A 17,717-nucleotide genomic window follows, 5' to 3' on the forward strand; every position below is an offset into this window, starting at 1 on the left:
ATAAGACAAATATGATCATGTCACCCCTATGCTCACAATTTCCTTAAGTGGTTCCCCAGACTCCTCTGCAGGTTTCCAGACTGCACAATCTGGCCCTTGCTTGCCTCTCCCTCTGGCCTTAGCTCTTTTAACTTCTCAGCCTGAAATCATTACTCGCACCTCCTACTCTCCAAATGGGCCATGCCAGGGCTTCTCCTCTTTGTTCACCCTGCTTCCTTGCCAGGGCACCCTTCCCCCAGTCTTTTCTCACCTCAGCCCCTACTGGGCTTTCAAGTCCGAGTTTAGGCCATCAGCATTTCTGGGACACGTTCTCTGATCCCTCCGCTCACCCTTCAGAACTCCATCTTACCACTTAACATAATGTGTTAACATTTCACTTTGTTGGTTCCCCATTAGATTTAAAACTCACTGAGGTCAGGTACTACAGAATGAGTTTTCTGTCTGTTTTCTGTTTGCATCACACGGAGTCTGGCACATAATAAGAATTCAAATATTGGTAATTGAGTGAACAAATGAAGACTTGAATGAATTGCTCAGTTACCTTCATATTGCTTTGTGTTTCCTCATAGCTCCCTTTTGCAAGACACAGCCCCCCCCCAAGCTGTGTTTATCTTTCTATTTCTCCAAGCATACTTTTGTCTAGTAAAGAAGAACATAATTAGATAACAAGCTAGTTTACATTGAGATATTAAATTCATTAATTATAGAAATACTGAGCTCCTACCATGTACAAGACACTGGGCTAAAGTTGTCTACGTGTGCACATGGGTGGAGTCACAAAGAGAGCCAGTCCGATGGAATGATTCCATTTCAGTGTTGCAGCGATAATGATCATATGCTTTTCCTTCTCAAAGAGGCATTTGATTCTCAGACAAATGCATTTTCAATGGTGAGAATTAAGTAAAAGAAACGGGGATTGGCATTCAGGAAATCTTCTAAATAGGGTTCTACTCGAGGTAATGAAACAGACTATCCATGGCTCAATTAATTTCATCTGTAAAATTATTTCCTGAACGAGTTACTCTCACCAGCTACACTTTGCTTTATGAGGGTCACCCATGACTATCCTGCAGACGATATGATTCACCTACAAATCAGGATCAAGTGCGCACACACACACACACACACACACACACTTACTTTGTGTGGTTCTATTGAATGAAACCCAGCAAGCTACAAGGGCTTCCAGACCCCTTAGGTACAAAGATGAGGCAGGCTGTGAAATCCAAAGTTCCCCAGCTGCTCCTGAACATGACTATTTGTCGGTAGGCTTTGAGAGCTTGGCCAGAGCTGCATTAGGAAAGAGTTCCCAGGAAGCCTTCTCAGAAAACAGGACAAGGAGAGGGATTTTGTGCTTAGGAAACCTTGTGTGGGCTCTGGTGGCCAGAAGGAGCCATATCTGGATGGGAGAAGGCCTAGGGTCGAATCGGGTGTGTGTGTGTACCTAAATCGCGGGCCTCCACTCCACTCCAAGGAAGGATGGAGAGCTTGCAAAGGCTGAAAGGAAAAGCCTTCCCGGCTGTAGGCCGAAGGGAGGCGGGAAGGAGGAGTGAGGCTGGGGAACTTCTCCCAGAGCCAGTCAGAGGGGACTGCTGCTGGGAAGCCAATCAGCGTGCCTGAGCCTGCAGCCCCTCTGCAGTAGTTATGCCAGAGCGCCCAGTGTAGAGCAGCGGCGAGCGAGTGGCAGGGCAGGATTGCTAGGAGCCACCGCACACGCTCCTTAACCTCTTCCCGCGCCTCTCCCGCCAAGGCTTGCCCGCCACCTTGGTAAACCCAGTCTCCCTGCTAAGCTTCTCGCCACGCCCCGCATCCCGCAGGCCAGCAGCTACTCAACCCCACGCTGTCCTCCAGGCAGCGCGGCTCGCCTAGCCTCGCCTCGCCCCGCCCCGTCCCTCCTCGCCACGCCCACAAGGCTCCGCCCCGGGCCGCCCCGCACCGCCAAGCTGGTCCCGCCCTCGCCCAGCGCCCAGGTAGCTGCGAGGAAACTTTTGCAGCGGCTGGGTAGCGGCTGGTCTCTTGCTCTGCAGGGCTACTGCCAGACTTGCTGAGTCTCGGGACCGCTCCGGCTCTTACTGCCACTCTCTCGTGCTCTCCTCGCTCCCCGAAGAAGCAGGATGGCCGGGACCGTGCGCACCGCGTGCTTGCTGGTGGCGATGCTGCTCGGCTTGGGCTGCCTGGGACAGGCGCAGCCCCCGCCGCCTCCAGACGCCACCTGTCACCAGGTCCGTTCTTTCTTCCAGAGACTGCAGCCCGGACTCAAATGGGTTCCAGAAACCCCTGTGCCAGGTGAGTACGGGTCCCTTGAGCATTCCCCGCGCACCCTGGAAAGCCAAGGCGCGCGTGGTGGCCCTTCCTAGAGCGCGTTAGCCTGGCGGGGCCGCGGCGGCCGTGCTCTCTGCTGCAGGGTACCTGGGAATGGTCGCTCTGCCTGGGGCCTGGACCATCTACCGAGGGAGGGAAGCAGAGTATGGGTGGACTCTGTCCACATGCCCCGGGCTCACGCTGCTGTCAGGAAATGTGCAAGCCAGAGCAAGGAACAGCAGAGATCGCCTTTCTAGCGCCCATTTTTGGGGAGGGCGGGAAGGTGGGAGCTGGCTCCCCTCTGTTCCTAGCAAACCGGCTTCACAACGTGAAGATGGTGACTCGGGAATTTATCTCCCTTACACACACGTCCTACCTTAGCTGGACCCGTAGTCCTGGCCATACTTTCTCCACCCTGTGCCCCCCCCCCAATGCTTTCCGTTCCCTACCCTGGGTTCCCGAGGCTGGCCGGGCCCAAGTGCAGGCAAAGTTGAACACAAATCTTTGAATCCTCAGAGGCCAGTGAAGACACAGTGAAGGAAACTTTTGAGTAGGAGGGTCCTCCAAAACGTGGAAGACTGAGCCTTTTCCTTCAAAACAGCTTCCCTTATCTAGGTTGGCAAATCTCTTTAAAAATCGGCGGCGCTGGCCTGCGGAGCACGAGTCCAAAAAGGATTTAACTCCTCCCCCTCCGAAATTCATCTGCCTTGACAGGCTGGACCCCCAAGAGAAGATTTTAGGCAGAGGAAAGTTTCAGAGTGCCTGCCTTTTGTTCTACACAATCAGATCATTTTGTAGGGGCATATTTTAACCCTAGCTGAGGGTGCTGCTGTCAACAGATGAATATTAATGGCCTTATGTGATTGACTGTCCAGCGGTTGGGCTCTTAACGCCTGCCTTAGAATCCAATCAGGACAAGTTGCTATACTAATAATACGGGCAGGAAGAATGGGTTTCGAAAAGATTAATTTTTCAGAGGTGCGCTTGGAAGAAAGCAGCCGACCGTATTTGCCCACAGAGCCGCTTGTGGCCTCCAGGCTCTCTTTCCGAAGACTCGTGCATCCAGCTAGGCGCACATCCCGCGCTTGGGAGACATTGGGAGCAAGCCTCGCCACAACTTGGCTGGTGGCTCTCAACAAGTCAGGGAGGCGGGCCGGATCGTTGGACCAAGTTGTGAATGCGTATGCGCGCCTTGTGGGCGCTGCCAGGGAGCGTTCACTGGCAGGAGGTTACCTAGGCAGCCAGCGCGCCCTCAGTCTTTTCTTTAGGTTGATGAAAAGAGGCTAGCGAGCCTGCTGTTTAGTTGCAAAGGTAATTGGTCACCCTTTTTTGGCGACTGAAATACACTTGCGCATATGTTAAATATTGCCTTGCAGGATATCGCTCTAAGGGAGGGTAGAACTACCTCTTCCACTGTTAAGTCTTAATAACGTACCACGTGGGCGTGTGCAAGAGCTGTAAGGGGCAACCTATGAATCAGTTCTGCAGAGCTGAAACAACAGGCGAATCTCTCTCCCCTGGAAGTGCCATGGTAATTAGACTGCTAAGGCTAGAGAACACGCTTTTGTTGATAATATAAAAATTGGTCCTTACAGGCTGAGCCCCCGCAAGATGAATTAGTCCAGGGTTGGGGTTGGGTAGTGTTTGGCTGATGCGAAGTGAAGTAAAATGGTGCTTCAAGAAGGGGGAACAGAGAAAAGTTCATTTAGATACTCATTAGCAATTCCCTTACACACGCACGCGTGCACACACGCTCGCGCGTGCGCGAACACACACACACACACACACACAGAGAGAGAGAGAGAGAGAGAGAGAGAGAGAGAGAGAGAGAGAGAGAGGGAGGGAGAGGGAGAGAGAGACACACACGCGCGTTAGCTTGCGGTTCTCTCCTTCCCCCAGCTCTCTGGCTGCCTGCCTCTTTGCTACATCTGTATAAAAGTATTGGGAAGGCCCACACACTGTGTCTATGAGAGTTGGCTAGGGCTTGTTTCCTGCCTTGCGTGCTTCCAGCCTAAGGATGATCATACTTAGAGAGCCTTATTTGTAATAGAGATTTTTTTTCATGTATTATTTCTCAAATTCTAGGAGGAGACACTCTTCTAATGTTTTTTTTTCTTTTTCTTATAAACCCAGCACAATTCATTTCAAAAAATTAAGTGGAGCCCAGCACCTTTACATGCAGACATGGAAAACAAGTCCCAAATTCAAATATGGTGATATCCATCCAGCTCCCATGTACTGTGGCAGTACAGCTGTCAGATTCTCAGGCCCGAAACAAAGCCATTTGTCCTGAATTTTAGTAGGGTAACCATGGACGATGTAGATATAGAAAATATGATAAAAACCCTAATGCTCATGTGTAGAAAGGGCTCATCAGTGTTTCAGAGAAGAGATGATAACGGCAGACCGAATACAATGGCAAGTGCATAATTTCAAAGCGAATAAATGTGTAATTTGCTGCTGTCGCTCACTGGTTAGAAATTGAAAGAGAGCTGCAAATTATTTGATAGTTATGAACCATCGCGCTGACCGCTTGACTCCCCCTCCCTCGTCCACATGTACAGTTTAAGCCATGTTCAGTTTGTCTGCTACACTGTGTTAACTGCATTAATGCTTTCTTTGTCCCAGATAAAATGAGATTCGGTCCCCACTCAGGAAAAATTCTCAAGAATGTCCTGTTTCCACACGTAAGGGCCACATTTGGGATTGACTGCTAACTTTGGCCATTAGCAGAATTGGGTTAGCGTGGATAAGGTACATTTTTTATGTTAATACGGATGAGACTAAATGGTATTTGAAATCAGCCAGACTAAAAAATAAATCACTGGTGCTGAAGGACTACCTCCGACTTCCACAAAGCTGACCAAAACCCTTCCAATCACATGTTTCATTTCTTTTAGAGTGTTCACAGGTACTGGATAGCCATTCTAAATAGCATGTTCCACAAATCCCCGAATCTCTTCAGACCCCACTTTTTTTTTTTTTAAAGGATTTGTAACTTGGAAAGCACTATAGATGGAAACCAGGCACACAGAGTTAGCATTTGGCAGGGAAATCCATATAACTGACTTTTAGTGCAGCTCTTTTGCCCTTATTTAATTTAGAGAAATTCAGAAAAAAAGCCCATGAGCTCATAAGTCTAGATGTTTATTTTGTTTTGCTTAACCTACCCACAGGCGCAATCAAGAATGGATACAATTTTAGGCAAGGGAAGTGAGCTAGTAATCAGACAATGATGTTTCCAATTGTCTCAAGGGAATGTTACAGAAGTCTGAAAAAAAATTCCTCTAAACAAAAATCAAGTGTAATTCACTTTATGAATGCCATACAGCATTTTTGTGTGGGGGGGGGGGAGTTGCCGGGGTCGGATGGAAATGAGAAAATCAAACAAACCATGGTAGCATTGCAACTCCCCTAAGATGGAGAGATCTTGTCTTGGAGAGGGCCCTGGAAAGTGCTAGAACTGATCCAGAAGGCCAAATGCACCTATGAGTAAAAGGCAGCCTCCAAGAGCCATGATCACTCGGAGTTGCTTGAAATTGATGAAAGAAAAAAAAATACAAAGGAAAATTCTTGAAACAAAGAGCTTGTTTTTAAATGTGAGTGCATTTGTGTGTGTGTGCACGCGCACATGTGCGTGAGTGAGCATGCACTATGAGAACTAGCAACCATATCTGTGTTGCCAGCTGTGGTTCCCCAATTATTTTGCAACAACGAACAGTCCAAATGTTAGGAGAGACAATGAGAACAGAGGTATGGGAGAATTTTTTTCTCTCCTCTGAGATTGCACTAGACATTTGGATGAGCAGGTGATTTGTCAAAACTTTTCAAAAGTTTGTACTGCTGTGTGCTAACTATGAGGAGTTTAGAGAATTCTTTCAGATGTGCTCTGAATATATTTAGTGCACAAATCCTGACTGAGAAGTATTTAGAAGGCGCCATCATTCTGATGTAGATGGCGGATGATTGGTGGGGCTCCTTGGCAGGCTCTGGTTTAGGTGCTGGGGGTGTAGAGAGGAGAAAGATGCAGTCCCCTTTGTCAAGGAGCCTGCAGTAGAGTGGGGGAGCACACAAGTAAACAAGCTTCCCAGGAAACTTGTAGGATTAAATAGGGTGAAAGAGGCTAGAAAATACCTCCAGGAAATTGGCTGAAATGGTCACAATAGGCTGCCTGGGCAAGGGAAAAGAACAGAAGAGATGAAGTGGGAGATACGGAGAAGTCTCTTAATAGAGCCTCCATCTTAAAAAGACACAGAAGAAGGTTTTGATGGATGCTAGATGACACAGATGGTGTCAGTTTTGCAATGTGTTTTTTTCTTACGGGCTGGTAGATTGTATCCAATATTTTGATGCAATATTTTTGAGCATTCTGTTGCTTCCATCTTTAGAGTTGCAATGTTTTGCTGTTCACTGTAGCCTAGGAAAAGACTGCTTATTACCAACCTGGGAGAAGAGTCCTGGATTTGTCTCCTATGAGACAAGAGAGAAAATATGTTTTCTCTTTAAATGGCAGCTATCAACGACCATGCCAACTTTAGTGTTTGATGCCTATACAAGAGCATGGGTCTTAAGAAGGATCTTATTACTCATTTCTAAGAAAATTGAAGATAATCACTTATAACTTGTGCACACGATACATCATTTGGAAAGAATTTCACTGGGGATCATGTTGCTCAACTGAAAAGTTTTGGCGTGCTGAATTTGTACATTTTTGTGAATGCTTCCTTTTACTCTGATCTCTAGTTTTTTTTTCTGCATATGGTTATTTGTATGTTTTAGATTATAAGCTTCTTAAAGGGAAAGCTCTCTGAGCAGTGTTGAGCACAATGCTACAGTGCCATACTGCATTTGGTTGATAATTAACAAAGAAGAATTTCTAGATTATTAAGTATTTTATATGAACTTTCAAATACTTTCTTAAGCTTATTTTAAAAGCTTAAGCGTAATGCTATGGCACACTCTTAGGGTATGTAGATAAACTTTGTAGTCTTTACGTATTTCGGCTGTAGACAGATCCAGGCTTATTTCAGTTATCTGCTGACTCTTAATAACTGGTTGGGCTTATTAATATTGAATACCCAAAGAACAAATTAAAGTCAGCAGCATTGTTATGCCCAGATTAGTATAGTTAAAGATCAACAATTATAGCACATAAATCAAAGGACCTCTCCTAAATCAAGTCCTTTTTGATTTAATGTCAGCTAGACTTTTTTGCTCATGTTGGTGTTGCCATATTTGGAAGTCAAGCTAGGAGACATGCACAAATCTGTTGAAGTACCTCATGGTTTTCTATAACCTGGGATCAGAATTCCTGTACAGGCTCAACTCAAGAGACTGTTCCAAGAGCCAACATCTGTTGAGCCCTAGCCGACTTTGTAAATGGGTTTGATCCATTTGGTAATCTAGGGTCTAACAGGAAGTATAGGCAGAAAAATCCCTTAGTTATTTGCCTATATATAGCATCATGTCTGGCTTGAAACAGGATCTCTAGCACTCCATTAAGAAATGAACACCAGAGTTGGAGAGATGGCTCAGTGGTTAAGAGTACTGGCTGCTTTTCCAGAGGCCATGAGTTCAATTCCCAGCAACCACATGGTGGCTCAGGACCATCTATGATGTGATCTGATGCCCTCTTCTGGTGTGTGTAAGCACTCATACATTAAATAAACAGATAAATAAATCTTTAAATAAAGATAAATGAATATCAGAAAATCAAATCCAAGCCATGGTTCCCCAGACAGCATTGAGTAACTGGGAATTTAACCTGCTGAATTATAATGGCAGAGTGAACACAATATAGAAAGCAATGTGACAATGGCCATATCAGCAGAGAAAAATGCATTTTGAAATTCTGTGTGTGAGCTGCAAGGCACCCACTTGGAACACCTTGGGCCCATGCAAAAGACCTTTTTGAATATACAACTAAAGAAGCTTTACTCTTTTACTTCAAATCAGGGCAACTAAATATTACATATACAAATGTTAATTATCAGAAATTCTTGTTATTTAAAAACCACCACCACTACCAACAACAAACATAAACCCAAGGTGATTACGAAGAAAGACATTTTTCATTTTGGCTTCTCTTTGTGTGGAGATGGACAAAGCCACATTAGGGAATTTGTATTTTTCCTCATGATGGAGTCAATGCATTGGTAGTGTCTGAACAGTTAATTACTTCTAGGAGCTGAAATTGTATTTATATGCCAGATTAGGAAATCTACTCAGCTCTTTGAAGTGTGCTTAATAGGCTTATATTGATAAATAATTGATAGAAAAGGAGATGAAATATAGGTGAAAATGGTGATAAGAGAAAACAGGGAAGTCAAAGCCATTATAAAAGAAACTTCTACCAGTTGCATGCATCCATGCACTGCAAGATGAAAGTTGTTCATTTCTTAACAAAGGTTAGAGTGCTTAAATCATTATTTTTTTTAATTTTCCATAATGAAGCACGTGGCAGAATTTTAGGGCAAAGTTTCAATTGATCCTTTGGAGTCTTCCTTTTGAAAATAACTTGAAATCCTGGTTACAGTACCCATGAGGTACACTTTCACAGGTATTCCTATCACAAGCCTGGTATCTCCTCCTTTAGGTTAGGGATTATATGGTATTCATTTTTATGCCTACACTTAGTGTGAACAATAGGTACTAGTACGTATTTACTGACCAAATGAATGCAGTTGGAATGTACTAGAAATATACAGTTTCAATAAAGTTAGTATTTAAGTATTGATATAATTTTACTGGGTTTTTAAAAAAGGAGTCACTTTTTCAGGTTAAAAAAAAATCATGTTACCTATAGGTAAGTAAAAAGAATGTTGGTTTAATTCAGTTGCTTGTGCCTTCATTCCCTGGAAGAAGTAGCCTAGCCAAATCTTACAAGAGGGTAAGTATTTTGTTCTTGTTTCCAAGGCAATTCTAAGTAATTTAAAGGTAAAGTTATACACATCTATATATTCATGTATTTTCTTTGCTCTGTAGATCTGTTGAGTTTTGGTTTATGAAAATATTGCTGTCCAGTATCAGTTAAAGAGGCGCAGTACTGTACAACATACTGCTTTCTTATAGCACACTCATTAAGGTGACCTTCCTAAAACAAACTGATTAGAACTAAGTTTGTCCTCAGTGTTTCCTATTTCTTACTTATGCCACTAAGATTGATGCTGTATTTAAAAGGACCTATTCCATAATATGTTTGCAGGACGAGAAATTTTATATGGTAGAATAAAATAATTTGCATAGTTCCTTTCTCAATTCCAGTTTTGTCCCCTCTCTCCCACCACTGCCTGTTTAGTATTGATACTGTGTTTCATGACATCTTGAGACTCTCCACTGCTCTTTACAAACCTGGCTTTGCATAATTGAAGCTGAGGGGAAAGTGGTGAAGAGGAAGAGTTAGAATGACAGACATAGGGAGGAGATTAAAAGCTCACATTCTGGTACATATCAGAATATTAACTAGCATAGAACAGACAGAGAGGACTGCAAACATGGAGTATTGCAAGTCCATGCATTCAGGGATAATACAGAGAGACAAGTGCACCACAGTGCATTTGTTGCCCAGAGTATTTTACCTGTACTTCTTAATTTGCATCTATGATTTTGAAGTATCTAGGGAATTCATGACCTCATGCAAACCTACCGTTCACTGAATGCAGGAGCCATATTTGAATCATGATCTCCTCTAGACTGGTGAGTATAGTGACTTGTGCAGAATTATTATTGTAATTTATGACATAGTTAACCAACATGTGAAGAGAGATTCTAAAGGACTTGACTACTGTCCAGTGAAAGCTTGGGGTGGGATGTAACTAGCGAATGTTTCCCTGAGTGCATGGTTGTCTAAAACTGGTTTGCAGTAGAGAACGAAGAAAGGATGATCGAGTTGAAACACTGGCCCTGGGAGTCCTGTTGCTCTAAGAAGATTGAAGAGGAGGTGACACAGAGATTTTCTTGTGGTGTTACTTAAATGATGGTATTTGAATATGTATATGCATATATATTCATACATATACACTTATATCTATCCGTTATTAGTTTGATAATCATACTTAATTACACATACTGCTTCAGCTCAAATTTGATGTTAGTCTTACAGTGGGTAGATTTACACAGTTGTAGCTTACATTTCTGATTTGAAAGCTGTGCTTTAATATAGCTCATGTCTCCACGACACAGCTACTCATAGAGTGTCTGTAGCTTCTCAGTTCCAGGAATGGGCCTGGTTCCAACATGCATGTATGTGCATGTGTTCTGAGTATATTCTGCAGGTACACAAATACTACAGCTACAACAGAAGCAGGGTGTGTCCAACCTGTTGTTTGTGGATCATGCACACCTATGGCCTAGTTTAGCTATGAATGCAGCTCAACAAAAAATTGTAAAATTACTGAAAACGTTATGAGGTTTTTTTTTTATAATTTGATCATTTGAATCTTGAGCATGAACTCTGTAAATGATGACATGTCAGAACATCAAAAGGTTGGACATGTCTCATGGAGGGCGAGCCTAACCCTCGGTGGGAAGAACTAAGGGATACAGCATTCCAAGATCTGAGAAAATGTGCTTTACTTACATTAGCCCCAAATTGTTGCTGTGCTGGTTGCCCCTGATATCACACACCTACTGGTTAATTATCAGGTTTCATCATTTCCCCAAGTGTGGAGATGTAATCCTCATTAAGTAACTACAGTCAGCCCATACTATGTCCCAGGCCCGTTCTGGAGGACTACTTCTAGCATTGGTAGTATTGCATGTGAATGGAGCTCCAAAGGCAGTTTCCAAGATTTCTAAAACAATTAAAAAAATAGTGCTGTTGCGTGAGGCATGAGAGAGACTCATGACAAAAGGAAGAACTGGAGAGTATGAGGACCTGAGTTCAAATCCCCAGAACCCATGTAAAGCCAGCACGGTAGTATGCACATTCAGTTCCAATGCTCTGATGGCAAAATACAAGATTCCCAGCTAGCTTGACATATGGAGCTGTTGACAATGAAGGTACTCTGTCTTAAACCAAGGTGGAAGAAAAGGTACCTGAGGCTGTCCTCTGACTGCCACACACAAGGCTTCACTCTCACTTGCTAGGCATGCTTGATGGCTTGATGGCTTGATGGCTTGATGGCTTTAATCCCTGGAACCCACAGAAAGATAGGAGAGAAGCAAATGCACAAAGCATGGCTTCCAGCCATGGGCTGTGTCACATGCTAACACCCATATATCATATATCCACATATAATAATGAGGTGGGAGAGGCTATAGATATATTTTCCAGCGGTCTCTAAACTCCTGGGCTCAAAATCTCCTTGTGTGTCAGCCTCTCTGAGGAGCTGGGACTAGAGATGCAGCACCATGCCCAGTTTAGAAGAATATATTTTAAAAGATGAAATAATGAGCTCAATTTTGAACAGACTGAGTTTGTGGAGCACTTTTAGCATGGAGGTAGAAAAAAAATACCTGTGAGGTAGTTCAGGTTGTTATTTGGATCACACAATAGAGAACAATCAGGACTGGGACTACATATGTAGGATTTATCAGTATATAGATGCTAATTAAAGTCCTGGGAGCTCACCAGAAAAGTGTGGAGTTCAGATGAAGCATAGTTGGGACACATCAGTATATAGGCTCAAATGGTTCCATGGGTGCGGATGGCATTTTCCAGGCCTTTGTATGGGATGTGTTGTAAAATATATTTTGTTAATATCGGGTGATTTTAAAAAAAACAACAAGAAGAAATCTTTCAAGAACTTTCTGGATTAAGAGAAAGTATGAGTCTATGTTGTTATAGTCCAAGCTAGCTAGAAGGTACTAAACACCCAAATGTACATACACATGGAGAGGGAAAGAGGGATAGAGGGGCAGAGTGAGAGAGAGATAGTGGATGTGTGTGTGTGCGCGCACATGCACTCGTGCATGTGTGTATGCATCACCACACCTTGCCATTTCATGTGTACACAATGCAAGTGCTGCCGAAGCACCTCAGTCATTCCAATATGGAGGCACTCTGCTCCTCCCCAGTGGGGACTCCTACTCTACAAGATGAAAGCTTTTACACTATTTTTAGGAGATCTGGACTAGATTCCATGCAGACTAGCCTCTGAGACATGTGGTTCTAAGCAAAGTCTAGAGATACTTGTAAAACAGGGTGATCCTTCTTTCTTTCTTTCTTCCTTTCTTCCTTTCTTTCTTTCTTTCTTTCTTTCTTTCTTTCTTTCTTTCTTTCTTTCTCTCTCTCTCTCTCTCTCTCTCTCTCTCTCTCTCTCTCTCTTTCTTTTGTTCGTTCTTTCCTTTTTTTTTTTTTGGTTTTTCGAGATAGGGTTTCTCTGTGCAGCCCTGGCTGTCCTGGAACTCACTCTGTAGACCGGGCTGGCCTCGAACTCAGAAATCCGCCTGCCTCTGCCTCCCAAGTGCTGGGATTAAAGGCGTGCGCCACCAACGCCCGGCTGGCTTCCTTCCTTCCTTTCTTTCTTCCTTCCTTCCTTCCTTCCTTTCTTTCCTTCTTTCTTTCTTTCTTTCTTTCTTTCTTTCTTTCTTTCTTTCTCTTCTTAAAAAAAGGATTATTTATTTATTTTATGTGACTACACTGTTGCTGTCTTCAGACACACCAGAAGAGGGCATCAGATCCCATTACAGATGGTTGTGAGCCACCATGTTGTTGCTGGGAATTGAACTCAGGACCTCTGGAAAAGCAGGCAGTGCTCTTAAGTGTCTTCAGATTTTTGTTTCTGGGTGAGGAGAAAGTGAGGTGTCCTTAATTTCTCTGTTGTTTAATAGTGTTGCCTTCACCAGGGTTTCTACTTTCATTTTTTTTCTTGTTTTTTTTCGAGACAGGGTTTCTCTGTGTAGCCCTGGCTGTCCTGGAACTCACTCTGTAGACCAGGCTGGCCTTGAACTCAGAAATCCGCCTGCCTCTGCCTCCCAAGTGCTGGGATTAAAGGAGTACGCCACCACTGCCCAGCCTCTACTTTCATTTTTGAAGATTGCTATTTTATTAATTTCTCCAAGTGTATGTCTCCATGTGTTAAGTATGCACTTGCCCTTAGATGCCAAAAGAGGGCATCAAGACTGTCTGGAGCTGAAATTACAGGCACCATGAGCCACCCGATGTGGGTGCTGGGAATTGAACTCCAGTCCCTGGAAAAAACAAAACACTAAGTTCTCCTAACTATGCCTAGTTTTTACTTTCTTCCAACATATACTTGAAACTCCTTTGTTTTTAGTGGATGGGGAGTGGGTCCTTTTTAGGTTGGTTGGACAGTTCCCCCATATGGGACTATCATAGAAAATAACACTTACCCAGTACTTACTGTATACCACTTGCTATCTAGGTATTTATCACAATATATAAAGCCAACCTGAAAGGGAGGTAGTGTATGTCCATTTTATAGTTGGAAAAACTGAGAGCCAGAAAGGTTTACTTTCCCACAATTTGTGTGAATGGTGGCACCAGGACTGAAATCTATATTTGTTTTGCTCCATCCTTATCCTTTGGACTGTGAGGGAAATAATATAATGTACATAGAAAGCTTTGAATGGAATTGTCATATTCCTTTGCCTTTTGAGATATTGTACATTCTAGGTCTTTTATTTGATTTTGCCATTGCTTGTCCAGTCTGTTCATTGTATCCTTTGTTAGATGTGGGTGCTCAGTGTCATGCGTCCTCTGGGCCCTCTCCATTGTCTTTGCTTACTCATGTACTCATTCCCCATGACTGCGCTATCATGTTTCAATGGTTTCTACATCTCCTCTTAATCTGATGTCTCCCTTGCTGTCCAATTCAGAATCTCACAATTGCCTGCTAAATGTATCCATCAGAAGGTCCTTAGTGCTTCACCTTAAACAGAGCCAAAATTACTCACCCCATCCTTTTTGTTTCCTATCTCCACTAACTTCTTCATGAGCTTCTACATTTCTGGAGATGGCTTTCCTTTTTGATGCAAAGACTTGAAAACTTGACATCATCTTTGATTTCTCATACCCATATTAATTGGCCAAGTCCTGCAAATCTACATACTGTCTCTTACTCTTATCTCTTTGCCATGCCATATATGCCCTCTATTTGTAGACAACAGGATTCTGAACCATTACTGAAATGATGCTGCAGTTGTCTGTTGGCTAAATCTTATCAATTCCTTGCCCATCATCACTACACAGTGTAGTCTTACCTACCCTCAAAAGTCTCAGTACAGTGCCATTTTTTCATGAACCTCCCCCTGATTTCACATCATGAGATGCAATTGTTCCTTGTTTGTACCATGCTATCCTATAACTGGATCAAAATCTGCATTCTCAGCAAGGTCTCCCAGTGATTTGGATGTGCGTTAAAAGTTTGAAAAAAGCCTCCAAGTGCAAGTTAGATGAGGGTAAGAACTACACTACTTGTTAAAAATAAATTAACATCTTAAACATAAATTAACTTCCTTGTCATTTTTCATATCTGTGCTTTGCCCATTCATTCAATGAAGTGGCCTTGGGGATCTATATATAAGGTATGCGTGGGGGAGTGGGAAAAGAAGAGCGGAGGAAGGAGAGAGGGATAGGGATGACTGATTGGAGGAGAGGGAATGAGAAGAGAAGGAGGAAGGAAGGCTGAAGGAAAAATGAGGATGAGATGATGAACTAGCCATAGAGAGAAGTGGGGAGAGCTGAGCATCCAGGAGCATCTCTGAGTAGCTAATAACTGTCACTAGTTTGGGGAACACCTCCTTTGTGGTAAAAGTTAGTCTAGGCCTTCCCCCAATTCAATGCTATAGCCTGGAGCAAATATCTCCAGTCATGATTTTGCTTCTACTCTAGGGGGATAGAATTGCTGAATGGTTTCTGGCTTTTTTCTTTTGCTGGCTTTCTGGGATCTATCTTTTCTGGTCATTCCCATATGTCACTGTACAACTTGAAAGGTTTCAAAGAGCCATGGAAGAACTGTACTCAGTGTTTCCAACAGATCCTTCTCTTTTCAGAAACAGATTTTATGCTTTGTTTTCAAGCATCAAAGTTTATTTCTGCAATAAAGGTTTATTTTCCCCACTGTATTCTGAAGGTTTTCTACAAATGTTAATTTCTGAAATCTAAGTCATTTCTTGACTTTGAGATTTCAGTGCTGTGGGTCAATTTAATAACATTACCTAAAGGGTTTTTTTTTGGGGGGGGGAGGGCTTCAAAAGCCGCCAGATTGGTGTTTCTTTGTTCTTTGAGGAAGTATGTTTGCCTCATTCACAAAACCTGAAGGTGACAGACGCTGGAATCCAGTCATTTAGAGTCTTCCTTCAACCCTCATCCAGTTTTATTTTCAAGTTTGGTCCTAATAGCACTGACTACCAACTGTCACTCAGGGGTAAAATTCCTGAAAATCTCACCAACACTTCATAGATCAGTGCTAATAGACAGCCCAAGTTACTTAGCTAACACCCCATGGCTAAGGGAGACAAGGGACTTTACACACCTCCAGATCACAAGGGCCCTCCTTCATCTGTCTCCCTTCCTCTGTTTCCCTTCCATCCTCACATACTCCATCACCTGCTTACAATTTAAAACAGAAGGTGTTTTATGGTTTGCTATATTTATTGAGTGGTTTTGTGTATCTTGTTTTTCTAAAAAAAAAAATAGATGAATGTCATGTTTTGTATTTTCCTCTGTGTTTTGGTTTTAAATTGTATTTCCTTTTCCTGTAGCTCCTGATTTTTCTCCCTTCTCTCTCCCTCTCTTGTCCTCTGCCTCTTCCTCATTTGCCTGTGCCCAGTGATTCTGCCACATATTTGGTCTGAGTACCTGGTTACTTACTTTTCTTGGGATATTATGAAATTCTGTTCTTTATTTAGTTTGGAAGTGAAGAGCTCTAAAATGTCCCTCTTTCGAAGAATCATGAGTATTTAAAATGTTTTTTGTGTAGACAGAACAAGGTTACTTATATTTGACAAGTAGCTCATGAATTATTGTATAGTTGACATTATCTCTCACTTTATCATAATTCTCAGTGAAGGTGGTTTGCATTTTTGTTCCTAGGACTGCCTCTCTTTCAGGGCTGGAGAGATGGCTCACTGGTTAAGAACCTTGCCCCTTCCCCCAGTGCCTTTTCATTTTTTCTAAAGATAAGGGAGCCCCTTTGAAATCCTGCTAACATCTGTTAGAACTAACACCTACCTTGTAGGTTAACCAAATTACAGCCTGCTTCTCCCTGATGACCTTATCACATTTCAGGGACCCTGTTTCACTTGTGGGGTTCCATTGTTCTAGTCTCAACCCTGACTTCAGGTTTGAGATTGTGTTCCAAGTGGACTGATCTTTGATACTGTTTCTTTGTCTTTATACTTATGGGGATCTTTTGTGTGTCTTGTATCTATTATCTCTTCCAAGCTTGGCAAGGTTATGAGGTGATGCACTGTATGTATAAATATTTAATAAGATAAGTTAGACAAAATGTGATTGAAGATATTTTAATCTTTCTCCTGTCCCCCTCCTCATAGCTTGCAGCTAGTCTCTCTCTCTCTCTCTCTCTCTCTCTCTCTCTCTCTCTCTCTCTCTCTCTCTCTCTCTCTCTCTCTCTCTCTGTGTGTGTGTGTGTGTGTGTGTGTTTGTAGAGTCAACAACAGTTGCTTTAACTCAGATGTTTAGATTTGGAGGACATTCATTTGCCCTTCGCTTGATGGACACAGTGGAATGCAAGCTTTCCTGTCAATCAGGACTATCAAAATGGTAGCGTCATGGCCATGTCACAAATAACATTAGTCTCTTGTCCTATTTTTTTCCCTAACCGGTTCCCTAAATTCCCCTAAGCCAGAAGGTTTGAGGTATGAGGTTGTGTTTTTAAAGAAAATATTATGGGTAAAGACTAATGTTCTCAAGTCAGGAAGAACAATTAGTACCGTTCATTAATCAGGGACCATGTTTTGACTCTGGGTCCTGGCTAGGAAATATAAACTGTGAAAGTCACACATATATATGAACCTCAGGCAAATTTATGACTTGTCAGCCTTTTAAGGTTAAATTCTTAACCCCAAATCAGGGCTGGCTTTATATGTGGACTCCAGCACATTCCTCTGGGCCACTGCACACGCCCCTCCCCAGCCCTTTGCTTAACAGCAGCTCTTGACCTAATGAGCAAGAGAAACAGCAAGGCTGATGTACAGAGTTTAGGTCAAAACTTGAGTTCTTGAACTGAAAAACTACAAGGTCAGTTTAAAAACCTCAGAAATTCGTATCTCTCTAGTCATCAATACCTGTCAAGTAAAGCAGGCAGACACTTGAGTTCAAACAAATAGTAATAGTTGCCAAAACCATGAACAGTCTAATTAAGTTTCCTAATAGTTCCTTCTTTCTTTGTTTAGTTCTTCTATAAATAGCCTTCCTATATTCTTTAATGAGCTTTCAGTGTGTGCCTGGAGGTTGTTATGGTCATGTGGGAGTTTTTGATTGTCAGATG

The 17,717-nt window shown here is 42.8% G+C and overlaps 1 protein-coding gene across 1 annotated transcript in view; it reads left to right on the plus strand.

The window, feature by feature from the left end:
* The first annotated feature begins 1,917 nt into the window (after window positions 1-1,917).
* Window positions 1,918-17,717, plus strand: part of Gpc3 (glypican 3) — a 340,192-nt gene continuing 324,392 nt past the window's right edge. The window contains exon 1 of the mRNA XM_028764986.1: window positions 1,918-2,286. Within this exon, the coding sequence (XP_028620819.1) occupies window positions 2,115-2,286 (172 nt within the window). The 5' untranslated portion in view covers window positions 1,918-2,114. The remainder of the gene's footprint in view (window positions 2,287-17,717) is intronic.

The sequence above is a fragment of the Grammomys surdaster genome, unplaced genomic scaffold, assembly GCF_004785775.1.
Source record: "Grammomys surdaster isolate TR1022 unplaced genomic scaffold, NIH_TR_1.0 147, whole genome shotgun sequence".
Taxonomy (NCBI): Eukaryota; Metazoa; Chordata; class Mammalia; order Rodentia; family Muridae; genus Grammomys; species Grammomys surdaster.